The 19370-nt window shown below is 41.2% G+C and overlaps 1 protein-coding gene across 1 annotated transcript; it reads right to left on the bottom strand.

Moving 5' to 3' along the window:
• Positions 1-8320: 8320 nt before the first annotated feature.
• Positions 8321-11097, bottom strand: LOC124461556. Its single transcript, XM_047013073.1, has 3 exons — positions 9551-11097; positions 8433-9486; positions 8321-8356 (listed from the first exon to the last, which is right to left on the bottom strand). Exons 1-3 carry the CDS (start codon positions 11095-11097, stop codon positions 8321-8323), a joined length of 2637 nt encoding a protein of 878 aa, XP_046869029.1.
• Between the last annotated feature and the right edge of the window lie 8273 nt (positions 11098-19370).

Below are 19370 nucleotides of genomic sequence, written 5' to 3'. Positions count from 1 at the left end.
ATAGGGGTCATCAAATTCTTTTGATTATCTTTTAATGAAACCCAGAACATTCATGGCCTTTGCGACCGTGGTAGAAATATGGGTGTTAAAATTTAACTTGGTTTATGGTCCATAAGTACGACCAAATCATTCATATTATTTAGACGTTCTTAAGGACTATTGTTTGGTAGTGTTAAGATTAGATTATACTGGCACCAGGATTGAACGTTAAGATCTGCTTGTAGCGACCAAATGAATCTGTTTCTTTATAAGTAAGACATAGCTTGACATCGTCAGCATACACGCGAATGAATAATGACTGAAGGAAGATCGTTAATTTATAATGCGAAAAGCAGAGGGCCAAGATGACTACCTTCAGGTACACCCGATGTCACAGGAATGGAATTGGAAAAAAAGACTTAAAAGGTACCTCCTGTTTTCTATCTGTTAAATATTCCCGAACCCAAGAAAGGAAAAGGGGGGAAAACCATTGACGTTCAGTTTAGAAAGTAATAGGGTATGATTGACAGAATCAAAGGCTTTGCTGAAGTCAGTGTATACGACACCAGTTTGTTTAGCATTTTTGAGCACCTTGATAATTACAGGGGTAAATTCTGAATGGTTAGTATTTGTAGAGCTACGTTTCACAAACCCATGTTGGGAAGGCGAATAAAAGAGCCGCAAAAATGTTCCAATTGCGAAGTTATACTTTTCCCAAAAGCTTTTGGAATAGCGGACAATTTTGAGATACCCCTATAGTTAGAGGCTTCGGACTTTTTGCCATTTTTATGCAGAGGAAGGATATACGACTCCTTCCAAATACATAGAAAAGAGGAAGATTCGACAGACAATGGAAACAATTTTAAAATGGGTTTACATAATGCGTTTGCACAGAACCTGAGTACACATCCAGGTAGACCATCTGGGCCCGGAGAATAAACAGATTTAACAAGTCTAAGTTCGCTAAGAAGAGAACTTTCATCACTCACTGGATTAAAAATACAATTAGCCTTTTTTAAATGATAAGGATACGGACTGGCTCGATATTCCGTTAAGGAATAAGTTGTTTTGAAAAAACTCGCAAACATATCGGCAATTGCCTGATCAGTATTTATTAATTTATTTTGAAAAGACAAAAAGATGGGTGCAGAAAGGTCTTACGTTTACAATTAACAAAATTATAAAATTTTTTAGTGTCAGAAGAAAACTGAAGCTTACACCGCTGAAAATAATTCTTATAGCATTGTGTATTAAGCATCATGAATTATGAACGACGAATTCAGAGTATCATAAAAGCAGCGAACAGCTGAGTTCATATCTCTACAATTGTATAGATAGGACCAATCGGTAGTAATAATGTTTTCATTAAGGCTGGCAAAGTCAGTCTTAAGAAAGCACCTTGTTATGGTGAAAGCAAGGGCAGATCAATTTTTAAATTTAATGTAGGATGAAATTTGTCTTCGGGAAGAACAAATAGTTCGATCCTAGTAACACCACAATAAGAAGAATCCAATACATAAAAAAGATCTAACGATTTTCCATTAGAATTAAAGACAGGATTGACATGGGATTATCCTTGTCCAGAAGGCCATCTGTTGAAATAATTCTCTCTTAACTCAATGCATACATGATCACACACATATGAATATTTATAAGTAACTTTGTATACTTTCTCACGACATGCGTTAAAGAGAACAATGACTCGATGAGAGAGATCACCTTGAGCGTCAAGACTTCACAGTTGGGACATGTGAAGCACTGTGCAAGTCCACATGAGGCTTGGAAGAAGCTTTAGGAATCTCATCAACCCAGAGGACCCGTTAGAAAAGTAGCTCATTTCAAGAAATTGCTCAGTAAACGTATACAGGAGGGTCAAAGCATATCGAGTTTTTTGTCGGATTTCAAGGAAGTCTTGGACAAACTTGCTGGTGTCGGAATCGAAATATTGGACGCGCTTATAACGATTATTTTGCTTTCCAGTCTTCCAGACGAATTCGACAATTTCGTTGTTGCCATAGAGACGCGTTTCGACATTTTATGCATAAAGCTGAGAGAAGAAGGAGAATGCAAATGAGAGAGCGAAAAACCGATTGAGAGCGCAAAAGCATTTATAGTGGTTGAAAGATAATCGATGCAGAGAGACAATTGGAAAAAAAAGCAAAATGTTTGGAATTGTTTTGCGTGTAGCGACAAAAGCCATTTTAAAGCAAATTGTCCCAGTGTAAACAGTCGGAAGGTTGCATCGAACCCGAATAAGACAGTACAGTTATCGTTAGGTTTGCTAGAAATGTTTTGATCGATCGAACTAGTGTCTGGACAGTGGCGCCACCAGCCATAAGTGTTGTGACAGAGATTTGTTTTCAAAATTTGAGAAACATTCGGAGAAAATTTTTTTGGCTGATAATAACTTTCTTCAGGCTGAAGGAAAGGGCGAGATAAAGCTGAATACCGGTTCACGTATACTTATATTAAAGAATGTATTGTATGTAGCCAAAGTGAGAGGTAATTTCGTGTCGGTGAGCAAAGCAGTTGAACATGGAAGCATCTTTGAGTTTGGACAAAAGTATGCATGAGTGATCCAAAAGGGTGAATGCTTTGTGAAGGCAAAGGGTGATAGTGAGGACAAAGTTGGCCGTTTGTATATTTTTAAAATAGCACCGAGCGAATGCTATGCCATTGAACATTCTTACGAAGATTTGTGGCATAAAAGGTACGGACATCTCAACTATAGCAGTTTGGGTGAAATTGCACGGTAAGATTTGCCCCGTGTCATGGGAACGTTTGACTCAACGACGTTGGAACCCTGCAAGATCTGCATGGTAAGCAAGATCACAGTACAGCCATTTCCAGATTCGACCAAGAACAGAGCGAAAGAAATCTTGGAGCTGCGGTCCGTTTGATAAAAAAGCCTTGGATGCAGCAGATACTTTTGGTTGCGAGTACGTCAATAAATCGTTTGACGTGTTTCTCAAGGGCAATGGAATATTCCGGCAGCTTACTGTATTATACACGTCGCAGCAGAACGGTGTAGCAGAGAGAGTTAACAGAACTCTGGTGGGGATGTCAAGATGCTTGCTTATCCAGTCTTGTCTACATCAATCTCTTTGGGCTAAGGCAGTTTATACAGCTGCTTATCTGCGGAATAGGTCACGAACTCAAGCCCTGGTTAACATGACTCTAATGGAAGCATGGAATGGTAAGAGACCATCAATAAGTCATTTAAAAGTTTTTGGGTCTATTGCAGTGGCACTGGACAAAGGACATCATAAGGTCAAGTTTGATTGGTTATTCTCGAAATGCGAAAGGGTATCGGTTGTATGACGCCGAAACCAGGCAAGTTGTTGAGAAGCGAGACGTTTTGTTCGACGAGCGTTTCGGCAATGGCGGTTCGAATGGTGATATCGTCAAATGTGATTTTCCGTACATGGAAGATCAGGATTCATGATCTGTTGATGCAGCAGATCACTTGAGCAGTACAGACAAAACTGATACAGAGGTCAGAAAATTTCGACATGGCAGTTGAACCAAAAATTGCAGAACCTGTGGTTGAACAACGTGTTGGACCCGGCAGGCCGAAGCTGATTTGAACTGGAAGGCCTAGTAGACCAAAAAAGCAGTTCAACATTTTAAACGCATTGATTACTAGTGAAGTGATCATTCCAGAGACATGAGAGATGAGGCGCTAAGTAGTCCGTTTGCTTCGCATTGGCGCGAGGCTATGCAAAAGTAGTATGGCTCCTTGATGTCAAATCACACTTGGCAGGTTAGTACGTTACCTGAAGGGTAAAGCCTGTTGGCTGCAAGTGGGTTAACAGTATAAAGCGTGATGCAAAGGGAGAAGTCGAGCGTTTTAAGGCGAAACTAGTAGCAAAGGGATGTTCACAGCGCAATGGAGTGAACTACAATAAAACATACTCGCCTGTATGTCGCTTGGAGAGTGTTCGTTTTATCTTGGCCCTAGCAGCGCAGTTAAAATTGTATCTACACCAGATGGATGTATGTACGGCTTACTTAAACAGTGATTTGGGCGATACCGTATACATGAGGCAGCCCGAAGGATACGCAACTGAAGACAAAAGTAAGGTACTTCTGTTGAAAAAGGCGTTATATGGACTCAAACAGTCTGGACGGGAGTGGATTTCCAAACTCGATAGTGTTTTGCGAGCTAATGGTTTCACACCTTGCGACAATGAATCATGTCTATACAAACAGCAAGCAAAAGGTAATCTATCACTAATCCTTGTCTATGTAGACGATCATTTTATTTTGCGTTGACTACTAGACCAGATATTCTCCACTCAGTATCGAAGTTGGCTCAACGTAAGGACTCAAAGGACCCCCATAATAAACACCTTGCAGCCATAAAGCATGTTTTACGATATCTGGCTTCGACTGTATCAGGATTCATTATTTACTGGTTTCGTGGACGCAGACTGGAAGGCGATAAGATTGATCGCAAGTCTTATACAGGATATGTATATTTTCTTGGTCGCGGACCGATATCATGGAAATCGGAGAAGCAGCGGAGTGTTGTTGCGAGACAGAGTACATGGCGTTATCAACAGTGTGCAAAGCAGCCATTGTATTGCGTCGATTAATTATCGAGATTGGTTGCGGAGAAGAAGAAACATCTGCCGTTTTGAATGGCGATAACCCCAGTGCGCAGCAATTGGCTAAGAACCCGGTACACCGTTAGAGGACGAAGCATGTGGACATTAGATATCATTTTGTTAGACAAGTAGTTAATGATGGTCAGATTATTTTAAAGTATAAGTTTACTATTGAAATGATAGCTGATATCCTGACCACGAATTTTGCGAAGAAGAAGCATGTAGACTTTACGAATTTTTTGACTATAAGATAAATTTGTGGACATACTTGCATTGAGGAAGGGTGTTGAAATTATTCTCTTTCAACTCAATGCATTATAAATGAATATATATAAGTAACTTTGTTTACTCTCTCACGAGATCCGTTTAAGAGAACAATGACTCGATGAGAGAAATCCGTTCAAGAGAACAATGACTCGATAAGAGAAAAAAGAAGTTAGTCGCGAATAAACTGCACAACCAACCACACGCATTCTGTTTTATTATAACGATTCCATCAATAAAGTTGTGTGACATAGAGGGCAGGAATATGGTACATTCATCTGTTTGTGACCATGCTAAAGCGGGTAAATTAAAATCACCTACAACTATGAGCATGTCTTGACTGGAAACTAAAGAGGAGACAAACTGAATTGCCTCTAAATGATTTAAATATACCACTATGTCTGGCAATGGTGGAATATAGGAACAAGTAATAAAAGCATTAAAAGATTTAAAACTTACTTTAACACCGACAAAGTCAATTTTCTGGGTACTAGAAAATTGAATCATTTCAGATGATAAAGCAGCATCAATAGCTATCAGAACGCCACCGCCTATGCCAGAAATCCAGTCACGTCTCAAAAAGAATAGTTTGTGGAAAAAACCGATGCATCAGCAATATCAGGTTTTAGCCACGTCTCTGTGAAAGCTAGAATGTTATGTTCAAAAGAAAGACTATCTATATAGAGAAGAGAAGAGAAGACTATATATAAGAATATAGGAAGTTTAGATTTCAGTCTTCTAACGTCCTGGTAAGGTGGTAACTTAGGATACTACAATTGATACCGGTAATTCCTTGCTAATCGCATTCACAACCGGGCTCTTAAACGATATCAATTGCTGTACATTGGGAGTGGACTGTGCATGAGACCGGTCGGGGACGATAAGAGACGTTGGCGGATCTACAGATACAGAAATATCCCAAGGACTCGATCTTTTACATTTTGGAGATTCATTCATAAGCGATAAGCTTCTAAACTGAGACTCCACCGCAGTAAGCTCCGCTTGGAGTTTGTTAAAACCTGCCCTCAAAATGTCAAAACTATCTCTAGTCCGCCTCATATATGAGCGCATCTCATTCTGGATCTCCTGGCAAGCATCACATCCATATTTTAAGCCACCTTTAGCAATAGACTCCCTGATTCTGCCTGTGTAACCTGCATACTTAACGTGAACCCCATTGTCACACAACCAGCACAGCAACTAAGCAATTTTTTAGAGCAGACAACCATTTTATAAAATATTTAATTTAATGTTGAAAAGCAATAAATAAAATTTTAAAGTTAACTAACAACTATGTGTAAAAGAATATACTGACCAGTTCAACACAAGGGTTAATGTGCAGAGTAAGCCTTCACAACTAAAGAGTATAAAGTTCGAGTGATAAACACAAAAACACGTATCACTGACTCGACGATAGGCAAAAGACGAGAGCGCAACCAAACAAAAATAGGAAAGAGCGAGAGAGCGCATCAAATTGAACACATACTCCAACAATTTGTACGCAAGAGCGCGATAGTTAGCTACAACGGTAAAACTTAAAAGCAAAAGAGACAAGCAAAACAAAAACACCGCTAATGCAAGTTTTGTTGTAAGATTAAATTTATGTTTTTTTTTTTTTATAAATAGGGGGGAAAGCATTGAAAAGCATTGAAACCGCACTAAAACCTACCCTATGCTCCGTATCCCTCTCGCGGAACCAACGCTGAAGTACTACTTCACGAGGGGGAGATGGCACGTATGCCTCGTCTAGAGTTTACCTAGAACTGAAGTTTTGGTTACGCTGACGTTCAGCGCGACGCAAGGATTGCATGATGACTGCTGCCATGTGGCTAACAGCTAGCCAATTGTTTTGCGAGCTAAGTAGGATATCCATAAAGTCGTTGACTATAAATGGCCTCCCAATGCCTAGGCTTAGCTCTTCCCGTTCAGCAGAATATCTAGGACAGACAAACAGGACGTGTTCTGCGTCTTCTATATTCCCCGCACAGTGTGTGCAAAAGGGATCCGTCTCATGTTTAAACCTATGCAAGTAGGATTTAAAGCATCCATGTCCCGTCAGTAACTGTGTCAGATAGAAGTCAGTCTGGCCATGTTTGCGATTAAGCCATGGCCGAATGTCGGGGAGAAGGCGCCTTGTCCAGCTCCCATGGTTTGAGTCACGCCATCTGCGTTGCCAGTTAGTCAGAGTCGTCTCTCTTTTAACTGGCGGCGGATCTCTATTTCTAGCCTCGTTAGCCAAGAGGTCTAGTGGGGCCATATCAGACAGCACCAAGGCGGCATCTTCGGAGACTGTCCTAAACGCGCATATGGTCCTGAGCGCGCATGTTCGGTACGACGATCTGCAGTCCCGGCTGTAGGTGGGGGATGACATCGCTGGTGCCCATATGGCGGCGGCATATAGGATGATGGACCTTACCACCGTCGAGATGAGCCATCTGCTCCGTTGCTTGGGGCCGCCGACGTTAGCCATGAACCGAGTTATAGCTGACGTGGCCTTCGCAGCTTTATTCGCGGTATACTGCAGGTGGGCTTTGAATGTTAGCCTATGGTCCATCATGACTCCAAGGTATTTAATGGCAGGCTTTGATGTTATTGAGCATCCGGCGACTTCGATCCTGTTTCCACTTTTTTCCTGCTGCTTATGAGCACGGCCTCGGTTTTGTGTGCGGCTATGGCTAGTAAGTTTGCCTCCATCCATTCCAGAATCCTGAACACTGCTGCATTGGTGTTTTCTTCCGCTTGCTGGATATCCTTGGCCACAGTGACGATGGCGATGTCGTCCGCGAATCCCACTATGCGAGTGTCAGTTGGCATGTCCAATCGCAGGACAGTGTCATACATGACATTCCACAATGTTGGACCGATCACTGATCCTCCGGGGTACTCCGCCTGTGATGGTGTGTTTCCGTGGACCAGCTGCTGTGTCGTAGAGTAGCACCCGATCCCGGAAATAGCTGCATATCAGGTTAATGATGTACTCAGATATGTTTAATCGCTCTAGGGACGCGATAATGGAGTCCCAGCTGGCCGAATTAAAAGCATTCCGTACATCCAACGTTGATATAAGGCAGTATTTTTTGTTGCCGCCTTTCCAGCGTTGCCCCTCGATGGCTTTAGCGGCTATCTCTACCACCGAACTGATGTCGTTGATAGTGCTGCGTTTCCTCCTGAATCCGAACTGCCAGTCCGACAGTCCATGACGTTGCTCCAGTTCCTTCTCCAGTCTGTTGCAAATGATGCGCTCAAAAAGTTTCCCAATCACATCAAGCATACACAGGGGTCTGTATGCAGATGGGTCATCTATTTTATCACCTTTGGGAAGCAGGACCAACCTTTGTAGCTTCCACCTCGTAGGGAACTCCCGTTGCAGCATGCATGTGTTGAAAAGTTCCACAAACGTCGACGCGTGTTTGCAAGTTTGATTACAAGAGCCGGGACCCCGTCCGGGCCCGGGGCCTTATGTACGTTTATCCTCTTCCCTGCTTCCACGACTTCACCAACATCTGTGAATATCGGTGCACATGGTGTTCCGCTCTCTGCTAAGTTCCTCGTCGGCCTTGAAGGGAATAGCGTTGCTACAATGTGACCCAACTTGGTTGGATCCGTTGGCATTATGCGCCTGGCGAGTTTGCCCATAACCAGTTTATAGGCAGTCCCATGTGGCTGCGCATCTGCGCACAGCTTCTTCCAGCAGTCCGCTTTACTTCTCTTGATCTCCATATTTAGGTTGGCTCTTTTCCGTTTGTAGTCTGCAAGCAGCTCCGGAAATGTGGGCATTCTGCGGGCACGTTGCTGTCGTCGTCTGGCCTGATGACATTGCCTCCTGGCATCCGCAATCCTGGCATTCCACCAATGTACTGGCTTACATTTGTTGAGTCCATGCCGTTTGCGTATCATGGCTGCAGCACATGCTCTGCGAAGAGTGTCGCCCATGTGGTTGGCCTGGGTGTCCGCGTCCGTGCTGCTGCTCCTTGTCACTTGGGTCATCATGGTGAATAACGCTTCTTCGCTCAGCGTGCTTGGGGCCCAGCTGTAGAACGTCGTTGGTGTGTGTGCAGGTGGACAACTCTTGATAGAGCACACAATGGCGAAGTGGTCGCTGTGCGTGTAGATATCCGAAACTGCCCACTGCGCGCTGCGGGCTAGGCAAGGGCTAGCAAACGTGAGGTCGATCACGGAGCCTCTGCCAGCCTTATTGTAGGTGTGGGTGTTGCCTACGTTGAGCAGACTGATGTTGAGTGTGGCAAAAGCGTCCAGCAGGGCCCTGCCCCTTCTAGTGGTCCTTTGGCTACCCCATTCCGTTGCCCATGCATTGAAGTCGCCGGCTATGATGGTTGGCGTGTGGGTTCTGGCGTCCTCCACTAATCCATCCAGTATGCTGCAGAATTCGTCGATGTGTTTGCTCGGTGCTATGTAGCAGCTGTAGACATATACTCCATTGTACCTCGCCCTTACATATCCGTCCGCGCTGTGCTGATTCTCCAGATGTGTCCTGCTGTTGCTCCAAATTGCCGCGCCATAACGGTGGTTTTGCGTCCAGCTGTGGTCCTGTATATGGGAATATGGCTCGCACAAGATTGAGAAATCTACTTTCAGGTCCCGTACAGTTTGTTTTAAGAGGTCCTGTGCCGACCTGCAGTGGTTTAGATTAAGCTGTAGAAACTTAATCCTTCCTGTTACTGCCAGCCTCTACAAACAACGGGCAAGCTCTGCTGAGCGTGTTGTGCGCCGTATTGCTCCGCTTATGTCGTGTGCAAAGTATGCACGCTGCCTTCTGGTCACACTGCTTTGAAGCGTGATCCTTGCTGCCGCAGTTGAAGCATAGCTTGGATGCGTCGTGCTTGCTTCTGCACCGAGCTGCTGTGTGCCCAAAGTCCAGACACTTGTAGCACCGTCTCGGCTCAGTCTTCAGGCGTACTCGGTATATGCACATGCCTACTCGTATTTTGCCCGTCTGCAGCAGCTTGTTCGCCAGATTCGGGTTCACCATCATTGTTGCGGTCTGTGTACCGCTGTACGCTTTCCGCATCTTTGGGTGACATTCTGCGGGCAAATCCTCGTCGATCAGTTCCGGGACGGCGAGCAGAAGATCATCTGCAGTGTGGAATTCTGCGAGATCTTTTATTTCGACCATGGCCTTATCGCTGATCGCCTTGACATCAGCGGTGTCTCCAAGTGCCTGTTTCACTGCCTGCTGCAGTTTAACAGTTGCATCGTCTGCTGGCTTGGTCAACTGTAAAAGTAGTTCCTGTGCTGTGCGTCGAATCGCACATACATTCTCCTTGAACTGCTGGATTCCGGCGTCTGTGTGGACTGACTTCAGTACCATCGCGTAATTGGCTGGGTCTTTACACTTCACCATGATGACGTCTGGCCTCTTCTTTTTAATGGGTCTCGGCTTGCTTTTCACCTTGTGCCATTTCCCTCCAACGATGTTCGTTGCGTGAGTTGTTTCAGCTACTACTGGTCCTGATGATACTGCTGTTGCTGCGGGGCTTCGGGTCCTTGGAGTCAGCTCCTGGATTGGCGACTTCTTTTTCCTACTCCTGTCATTCTTATTGGCTGTCGGTGGGTCTTCCGTCCTGGTATCCTTCCTTTTCGTAACCTCTTTGTTGGTTTTGGCGGCAGAATTGCGCGTTGCGCATGCAAGGCATGGTCCAGCCTTCACCGGATATTCCTGCATCTGCTCCATTACCTGTAGGTGAATGGATTTCATCTTAATATGTGCCTCCTTCATCCATTGGGTTGTGTTGCGCGTCGGGGGAGCCTTTTTATTAACCGAGCCATCTATGATCTCGTCTAAGATCTTACCCAGTTCGGCCATCAAAATGTTTGGTGCCTGCGGCGGTCCTTTTAGTTTCTTCGGTGTGGTTCCACTTTCGGTGTTGCAAGGGCTTGCTTCCCTTGCCCGTTTGGGTGTCTCTTCTTCGCATCCAGCTGAGACAAGTAATCCTTGAATGGCTGGCGGGTCCGAGTGAAGAGCCTGCGGTGGTGTCCTGGCGATCTTGCTTCCTTTGGCGAAAGGATTGCCTCCGTTTGTGTACAGTCCGTGCTTTTTGCTGCTGCTGCTGCTGCTGCTTGTAGCTATGTCCGCTGCATCGGCCAAGTTTGCCACCGGTGCAGTAGTGGTGGTGATGACGGTTGTTGGGGCCTCCAGAATCCGTGCCCCTGCCATGGCTTGTACCATGGGTGGATTTCCACAACTGTGGCTGCCACCTGGAGTAGTCGACGTTTTTCCAACCATTTTTCCATGTATTTTTTGCATTTTATACCTGCTGCCAGGTTTTATACGCTGTGGCCGCTGGCACAAGCGCAGACCACAGTCCTCTTCGTGCCTCAGAGGCCCTGTGGGTTTGTTGGTCCTCTTCTTGTAACCTGAAAAGATTGCTAGTCGGTAACTTAACACATACTCCAACAATTTGTACGCAAGAGCGCGATAGTTAGATACAACGGTAAAACTTAAAAGCAAAAGAGACAAGCAAAACAAAAACACCGCTAATGCAAGTTTTGTTGTAAGATTAAATTTATGTACATATGTATGTATGTTGGAACTGTTCGATTTTATTTTGCAAGTGCACAAAAACTAGTGACAGCAATCGCGAAATTAAAATAAAATTCGGATGTTAAAGTTTTAGTTAAGCAGAAAGTGAGTTCATAATTTTGACCAGAATTAATATACGCTTTTTGCAAGGGTATAAAAATTGCTTCATGAAATTTATGTCGTTATTGTATACCCTGGCTGAGGGTATTACAAAATTGTTCAGATGTTTGTAATTTATAACCTGGATGAGACAAAGTATAAAAATCATCCGGTTCAGACCACTGAATTATTTGTAATATTTATTTCATATTTAGTTGTCTAAATAATACTTCATATATATTTTTATTATAAGTAGTATGATAAGTAATGTTAAAGAGGTATGACCAAATACATGATGAAAGTTTAGCTCACCTCATATTTCTGTTGAATATAATTTTTAATTGTAAAGTAGGACAGTCCTTTTTTCCTTTTGATACTATTTAAAAAAGTAAAGTATATATATAAAGTATATATATTCTTGATCAGCATCAACAGCCGAGTCCATCTAGCCATGTCCGTCTGTCTGTATGAACACCTAGATGTCGGAGACTGTAAAAGCTAGAGCCACAAAATTTTGTATATAGACTCGTGTAATATGTATTACGCCCCCGCAATTTAAAAAAAGCGTAGTAGAGACACCATATTTTGAATGTATATTTGCTTAGTAAATGCGCCCATTTTGTACGTATAAAGGTTTTGCTACGCCCCTTTCCGCCCTCGTAATTTGAAAGACTCGATTATCTATCGTAATTTTCTACCTTGTGCAATCAAATTTGGCACACTTAAATTTGATACCACAATAGCCAACGGCCAACTTCGCCCTTATGAAAAACGTTTATATGCATAATTTTGCTATTTTTATCCGACATTGATCAAATTTGGTATTTTGCTGGATATTAGTATCAAATTTAAGTGTGCGAAATTTGATTGCATAAAATTAAGGGAGATAATCGAGTTTTTTCAAATTACGGGGGCGGAAAGAGGCGTGGCATAATCTTTACACATACGAAATTTGCGCATTTAGTAAGCAAATATACATACAAAATTTTGTGTCTCTAGTTAGTATGGTGTTTGAGAAAATCGGTTTTATTTAATTTGCGGGGGCTGTAGTTGCATGGAAAAATTTGAAACAAACTCGATAAATGTATGTACTAGACGACATGATGGCTCTAGCTTTTATAGTCTCCGAGATCTGGGTGTTCTTTTGTACGGACGGACGGACATGGCTAGATCGTCTCGGATGTTGATGCTGATCTAGAATATATATACCTTATGGGTTCGAAAAAGCTTCCTTCTGCCTGTTACAAACTTTTTGGCAGCTTTAATATTCTGTAATGACTGGGTTCCATTTGACAAAAGTAATATTAAAGGCAGACACGTCAGTGTCAGTTGATTGTAGTTTTCAGATTGATTTTTATTTAGAAAAATATTCTTTGCTTAACCTTTGTTTATATATATATTCTTATGCTGCGACTTATGCGACAGCTACAAAAGAGAAGGAGAGTGTCAGTACGTACATACATATTGTTTGGAGGCTTGCATCAAAGTGCTTGGTCAGCGTTCACACGCTGCATACATTGCTTATGTGAATATACAAGATGGCGCAAAAGAAGTCATACGGGCCAAAAGAAGTCACCCGATGTTGTTTGGCTCTAATTTTTTTTTTTATAAAAAACTTTGATTCTGTTTTCAAATTATGTGCAAAGAGCCAAACAACATCGGATGACTGCTTTTGGCCCGGATGACTTCTTTTGCGCCACCTTGTATAAAGGTTCTATTCTATTTGTGCTATTGAAATGGATTGGTAAATTATTTTGTTTACCAAATAAACAATAGAATAAAGAATTCGAATATAGCTTTTGCAATTGTTGTAGCGCATTTATTTTTTTTAACTAGTATTGCTACTAAGTATTTCGTCAAGTCACATATTAGAGTGACTGCGTATCCATTATCATTTTAAGATTTTGTTAGTGGACTAATGGTGTTCACTATTACCCTGTCAAAAACATGCATGGGGGTTTCGGTAATGATTAAGGGTGTTTTGATGGGCTTCGTTGTTTTTGACTTTAGGCATTTTTCACATTTATTAATGTAGCTTTTTATATGACGTGTAATTTTTTTCCAATAATAATGTCTTCTTACTTTGGCCATTGTTTTTGTAATGCCTGTACGGCCACCCTGTATAGGATCATCATGATATGTAGACAATATTTCTTCTTTATTTTTATCTTTTTCTATAGTGGTCACCGGTTGGAGTAGCGCTACTCTTAATGATTTAAATATTTTATTGCCCATTTCTTCTATTGAAAATCTTTCAAAGATTTTTTCACTCGGTGCCAATTTGAGTTGCTTGATCTCGAGTATACCGGCTTGTTTTTCAAGCCTTTGAAAAAACTGACCTAAGTCAAGGTTTCCATTGGTGTACAGATCTCCGATGTCAATTCGTGCTATACTTTTTTTCCATGTTTAAGGAAACATAAATTATGTGTTATATGCAAGGTCACTTTTTTTCGTACTTCATCATTGCAGAGTTCTTCATGTTTTTAGGCTTAGAAGCTTCATTAGGTACGTGCCTAATTGTACTTTCATTTTATTCTCTGGCCAGAGGTTATTTTGTCTATTTTGCTGCATGGTAGTGACTTTCAGGACATGCGCGTTAGTGTTTTTTAGATCCTGTATCGTAATGCGGGATAATGCATCCGCAACAAAGTTATCTTTTCCCTTCAGATATTCTGCTGTGAACTCATATTGTTAAATATCAAGACTCATTCTAGTTAGCTTTGAATTTGGATTTACCATAGAGAATAAATATGTTAGTGGTCTATGATATATTTCGCCTCTGAAGTGTTTGCCATATATATATAGGCGGAAGTGTGTAATAGCCCAGTGTATCGCAGCTAGTTCTTGTTCAGTAGTGCTTTTATTACTTTCACATTTAGTAATCAAACGAGAAGCGTATCTACTGGTAACTGCTTAACACCTTAAGTTTGAGTCAAAGCTGCTCCCCATATGTGCATATTTGCTAGCATCTGTTATTATACAAAATCCTTTGCTAAAATCTGGATACTGCAGCAGTGTGGGTTCTATTAATGCTTTTTTTAGATACTCAAATCCTTTTTGACATTCTTCAAACTAAACAAAATCTACGTTTTTCTTACATAGTCGTGTTATCGGACGTGAATGTTCTGCGAAGTTTTTAATGAAAAAAGCTACGAATCTTCTAGCACTATCAGCATCTGTGGGTACTGGGTATTTTTCAATGACGTTATATTTTCTGTCATCTGGCAATATTCCTTTGTCAGTACATTTGTGACCCAGGAATGTCACTTGGTGCATGACGAATGAACACTTTTCTGGATGCAGTTTGAGGTTGTGTTTTCTGCATATGCCAAAAATATCCTTTAAGTTTTTGAGCATGTGTTTCTCAGAACAATCGATGACTATTAAGTCATCCATGTAAAGGAATGCTTGTGACGGGTTTAATTAATAGAAATCCATTCATCATTCTTTGAAAGGAATTTGGTGCTATTTTTAGTCCATATGGTAGTCTGGTAAACTGATAAGATCCATTACTAGTGGAAAATGACGTAATGCTTTGGTGGAAACCGGACATTAAATCTAGACATTAAAAATATTTGGCTCTGCCTAGTTGATCGAGAATATCATCTATTCTAGGTAATCGGAATTTATCGGACAATAGTTTTTTGTTTATTTGACGATGGTCTATTACTAATCACCATCGTTTCTTTTCTGATCCTGGTAAACCCTTTTTCGGCACCAGTAGTAACGTACTATTATACTCCGACACTGAGGGTTCAACTATTTTTTCTTGAATGAGTTTATTAGCTTGTCTTGTTTTTTCTTCCTTATGGTGGTATTCTATAATTTTTAATGTATACTGGCTGTTTGTCATTCAATCTTAGTTCTTATTTGTAAAAATTATTTGTTGTATTTGGTTTGTTTTTTAAACCAATATATCTGTATACTTGGTGCAGAGCTCTTCTAGTACATTTTTGAACTTATTTATTTATTTATTTATTTACGCCAACTAACACAGCAGTCGACGAAAAAGCTTAATCTAAAGACAGATAGTAATTAATTGAAAACCAGAGGGCCGGGGCTAACTTCGACCGCGTCAAAATTTGTATACCCTTGCAACTTTTCTGGTAACTCTTTCCTTTCCTATAGCCATCAAGGTGGAAAAACGTTTTATCTAAAAAAGCTGTGTCCGAAACAACAGCCTACAATCTTAGCATAGCAAATAACGACGATATTGATCAAAGTCACTGTTTTCCACCGATCGTTCCTATGGGAGCTATATGATATAGTTACCCGATCTTTATCAAATTCGGCACAGTCATTAACAGATATATTAAACTAACAAATATTTAATTTGAAAGCAATCACGTTAAAAATAACGAAGTTATTGACAAAAGTCACTGTTTTCGACCGATTGTTCCTATGGGAGCTATATGATATAGTCACCCGATCTTGATCAAATTTGGCATAATCATTTACATGTATAATAAACTCATCAATATTAAATTTCACGACAATAGCTCAGAAAATAACGAAGTTATTGAGAAAAGTCACTGTTCGTGACTTTGGCGTTTGTATGGGAGCTATATGATATAGTAGTCCGATCCGGCTGAATCCGAGATATACAACCCCTGCAGTATATACAAGCCTACATGCAAAATTTGAACTCTGTAGCTCTATCGGTCTAGGAGGAGTTTGCGTTGATCCAGACGGACGGACAGACGGACAGACGGACGGACGGACGGACGGACGGACGGACGGACGGACGGACGGACGGACATGGCTATATGAACTCTTCTCGTCATGCTGATCAAGAATATATATACTTTATATTGTCGGAGATGCTTCCTTCTATGCGTTGCACACTTCTGACCAAAATTATACCCTTTTTGCAAGCGTATAAAGATAGCTTAGCTATATACACAACTAAACATCCCCGACCCGGTGGAGGTGTTTTATTTGCATAAGGTGCCCCGATTCACAGCCAATGTGGTCAGGGATGAGTTGCAGCCAATCCAAGTCCAGAATATTATTATTGGTTTCGCTGTAGATGATTAAAAAGTATAGCGCGAAGAGAAGTGACAGAAAGATGAGGAGAAATTAGGTTAGAAAGGTTGTTAAAAGATTGACAAAGAACACGAAAAGTTTCGTGAAGAGAGTAGTTAGTCAGACATCTACTAAGGTGAATAGGATAAAAGTTTCTGGTCCGAGGTGAGGGAACACAAAAATTTAGCGTGTCTAGTAAATTAGTAGAAATGACTTCGCTGTTGACTAGTTTGTGGAGAAAGAGAATGCCAAAAACGAGCCTACGGTTTTAAAGTGAAGGAAGATTAATAAGAAGAAGTCTGTCAGAATAAGAAGGTAGGCGAAGACTCGGGTCCCAATTAAGACCGCGTAACGCAAACTTAAGGAATTGCTTCTGTACCGATTCAATACTACGCTGGTAAACATCATATTGCGGATTCCACACTGGCGAGCAATATTCTAGAGTAGGGCGAACTAACGAAGTGTATAAAACCCAGATGACTGCCTTGGGGTACACCTAACGTAACTCGAACAGTTTTAGATATCGAGGAACGAAAAGACACCTTTTGGGTTCTGCCAATAAGATACGACTTTAAGCAAGCCAATAGTCAATAAGTTTCGCGAGAAGCATAGAATGATCATTAAGTCAGTATAAATAACATCAGTTTGACACTTTTTACGGAAGCCGTGGTGTACAAGGGTAGTCAATTCTAAAAGGTTAGTAAGCGACGAACGACCTTTCATGAATCCATGCTGACAAGGAGAAATTGTGGATCTGGATAGGTGTTGAAGGGAAGACGTAATAATTTTCTCAAACAGCTTTGGTATTGCCGAAAGTTTGGCAATACCACGGTAGTTAGAAACATCCGATTTGCTACCCTTTTTAAAAAGCGGAAAAATAAAAGACTCCTTCCAAATATCGGGAAAGCTACAACTCTCATTCGATATAAAGAATAACCGAGATAAAGGGTTAGATAGGGAACTCGAACACATTTTAAGGATGCAACTAGGTATATTATCAGGACCGGGAATGAAGGAAGACGTCATAGATGACAAGCTAGAGATAATACAGTCTTCAGTAATACTAGGAAAAAACAACCAATTTAAATGTGGGATTGAAAAGGGATAGGGTGTGGGTTCCGAAACAGTAGTAGAATAAGTCGACTGAAAGAATTTAGCAAACAGATCTGCAATATCTGAATCATTATTAGCAGCCTGGTCATTAAGTCTGAAGGTGGAGGGTAGTACATTAGAGCGTCTTTTGGAATTAACAAAGTTGTAAAATCTTTTGGGGTTCTTATAAAATTCAACCTTACAGCGAACGATATAACTATTGTAGCATTGAGTGTTTAAAAGACTAAATTGAGATTTGGCTGTACAGTAATTGCATAGTCAAGTCGCGAACCAGTTTTTTTAAATCTTTTAAAATATCTCGATTTAATGATACGGAGATTAGAGAGCCTACGTGTGAACCAGACTGGCGCGCTGGAGACGGTAGAGACATTCACATAAGGAACGCATTTATCAATTAGAGAATTAAGAGCAGAGTAGAAAAACGTCACTGCACGATCTATCGGAGCACTCAAATAGAAATGACCAATCAAAAGAGAAAAAGGCTATTAAGAAGATTGAAATTTGTTTTACGAAAACATCTACGACGAGAATTTGCGATGTTATTAAATGAATTAGTAACGGAATTGTAAGAAATAGTAACTTCAATGGTAGAGTGATAGGGATCTTGAGGTTTCACTAGGGGCTGGGATACAGCACTAACAGTGGGATCAGAGACAAAAACAAGAGAAAGGATTATTTTAGAAGAGTTAAGGAAAGAATTCAACTGATATAGCGGACATTCAAGTAGACTATCAAGAAAAACATGTTGAGATGAAGGAATTAAGAAAGATAGATTATCATCAACAAGCCAAGAAATATGAGGCAAGTTGAAATCACCTAAAACTATAAGGAAATCGCAATCTTTAAGACGATTAAAAATAGTTTGCAAAGCATCAGCATGGTGCAAATAGGTCGTTATATCAGCAGCTGGAGGAATATATGAACAAGAAATATATAAGCTAAAGTTGGAACATGTAATTTCGACGCAAATAAACTCAACACCTAAGGGCAGATCAATCGGCACAACACTTGAACACAGATTCGAGTTAACAGCAATGAGTACTCCACCGCCACGACGACCAACACGATCAAGGCTGTAAGAACTAAAGTTATTAGAAAGAATTTCATTATCCAAAACAGAGGAGTTAAGCCAAGTTTCAGAGAAAGCTAATATGTCAGCCGAAAAGGTTTGGCTATCACAGAACAGGTTCGAGAGTTGGTAAGAAGTCCTCTTACATTTTGATAATGAATGCAAAGACTAGACGTTATTAGTTTTTTGAAGCAGAAGATAAATTAGGAAGGTGGACAGGCAAGGGACGGGAGCGCTTATTGGGTGCAAACTCGTGTACAACTAGGCCCTCTGGCCAGAAATTAGTGTCAACCATAGCTGAGAAATACTCATTGGGTACTGTAATTTTAAAAGAGGAGATTTCGCGAGGCCTAGAAAACTTAAACTTATGAATTAAAACTTTAGCAGGGCATATATTACTAATGTAAGCTGCCACAGACGACTCAGAAGTATCAGGAGCAAGCCTAGAGATAAATAATTGTTTGCGATGAGGCACTACAGTTAGTGGAGTCGGAGAAGCATTGGGATCCGCAAGTGATTGAGAGCTAGCATGATCCTGTGATTGATCAGAGTTCCCGTGAGGGATAGAATAAGGTACACCAGGGCTTGTAATGGGTACTTCAATCCGAAAAGAAGAGCATAAAGAGGCACAAGAAGATGGTGTAGGCGAAAGTAAAATGGGAGACGATGT

The sequence above is a fragment of the Drosophila willistoni genome, unplaced genomic scaffold (assembly GCF_018902025.1).
Source record: "Drosophila willistoni isolate 14030-0811.24 unplaced genomic scaffold, UCI_dwil_1.1 Seg531, whole genome shotgun sequence".
Taxonomy (NCBI): domain Eukaryota; kingdom Metazoa; phylum Arthropoda; class Insecta; order Diptera; family Drosophilidae; genus Drosophila; species Drosophila willistoni.
This window is presented reverse-complemented; position numbering and strand designations above follow the sequence as displayed.

Coding starts and splice junctions, on each gene's coding strand:
- LOC124461556 (XM_047013073.1), bottom strand. CDS start 11,097: ATGGTTGGAAAAACGTCGACTACTCCAGGTGGCAGCCACAGTTGTGGA. Junction 9,487..9,550: donor CTCAGCAGAGCTTGCCCGTT/GTTTGTAGAGGC, acceptor AAACCACTGCAG/GTCGGCACAGGACCTCTTAA. Junction 8,357..8,432: donor CAACCAAGTTGGGTCACATT/GTAGCAACGCTA, acceptor CGATATTCACAG/ATGTTGGTGAAGTCGTGGAA.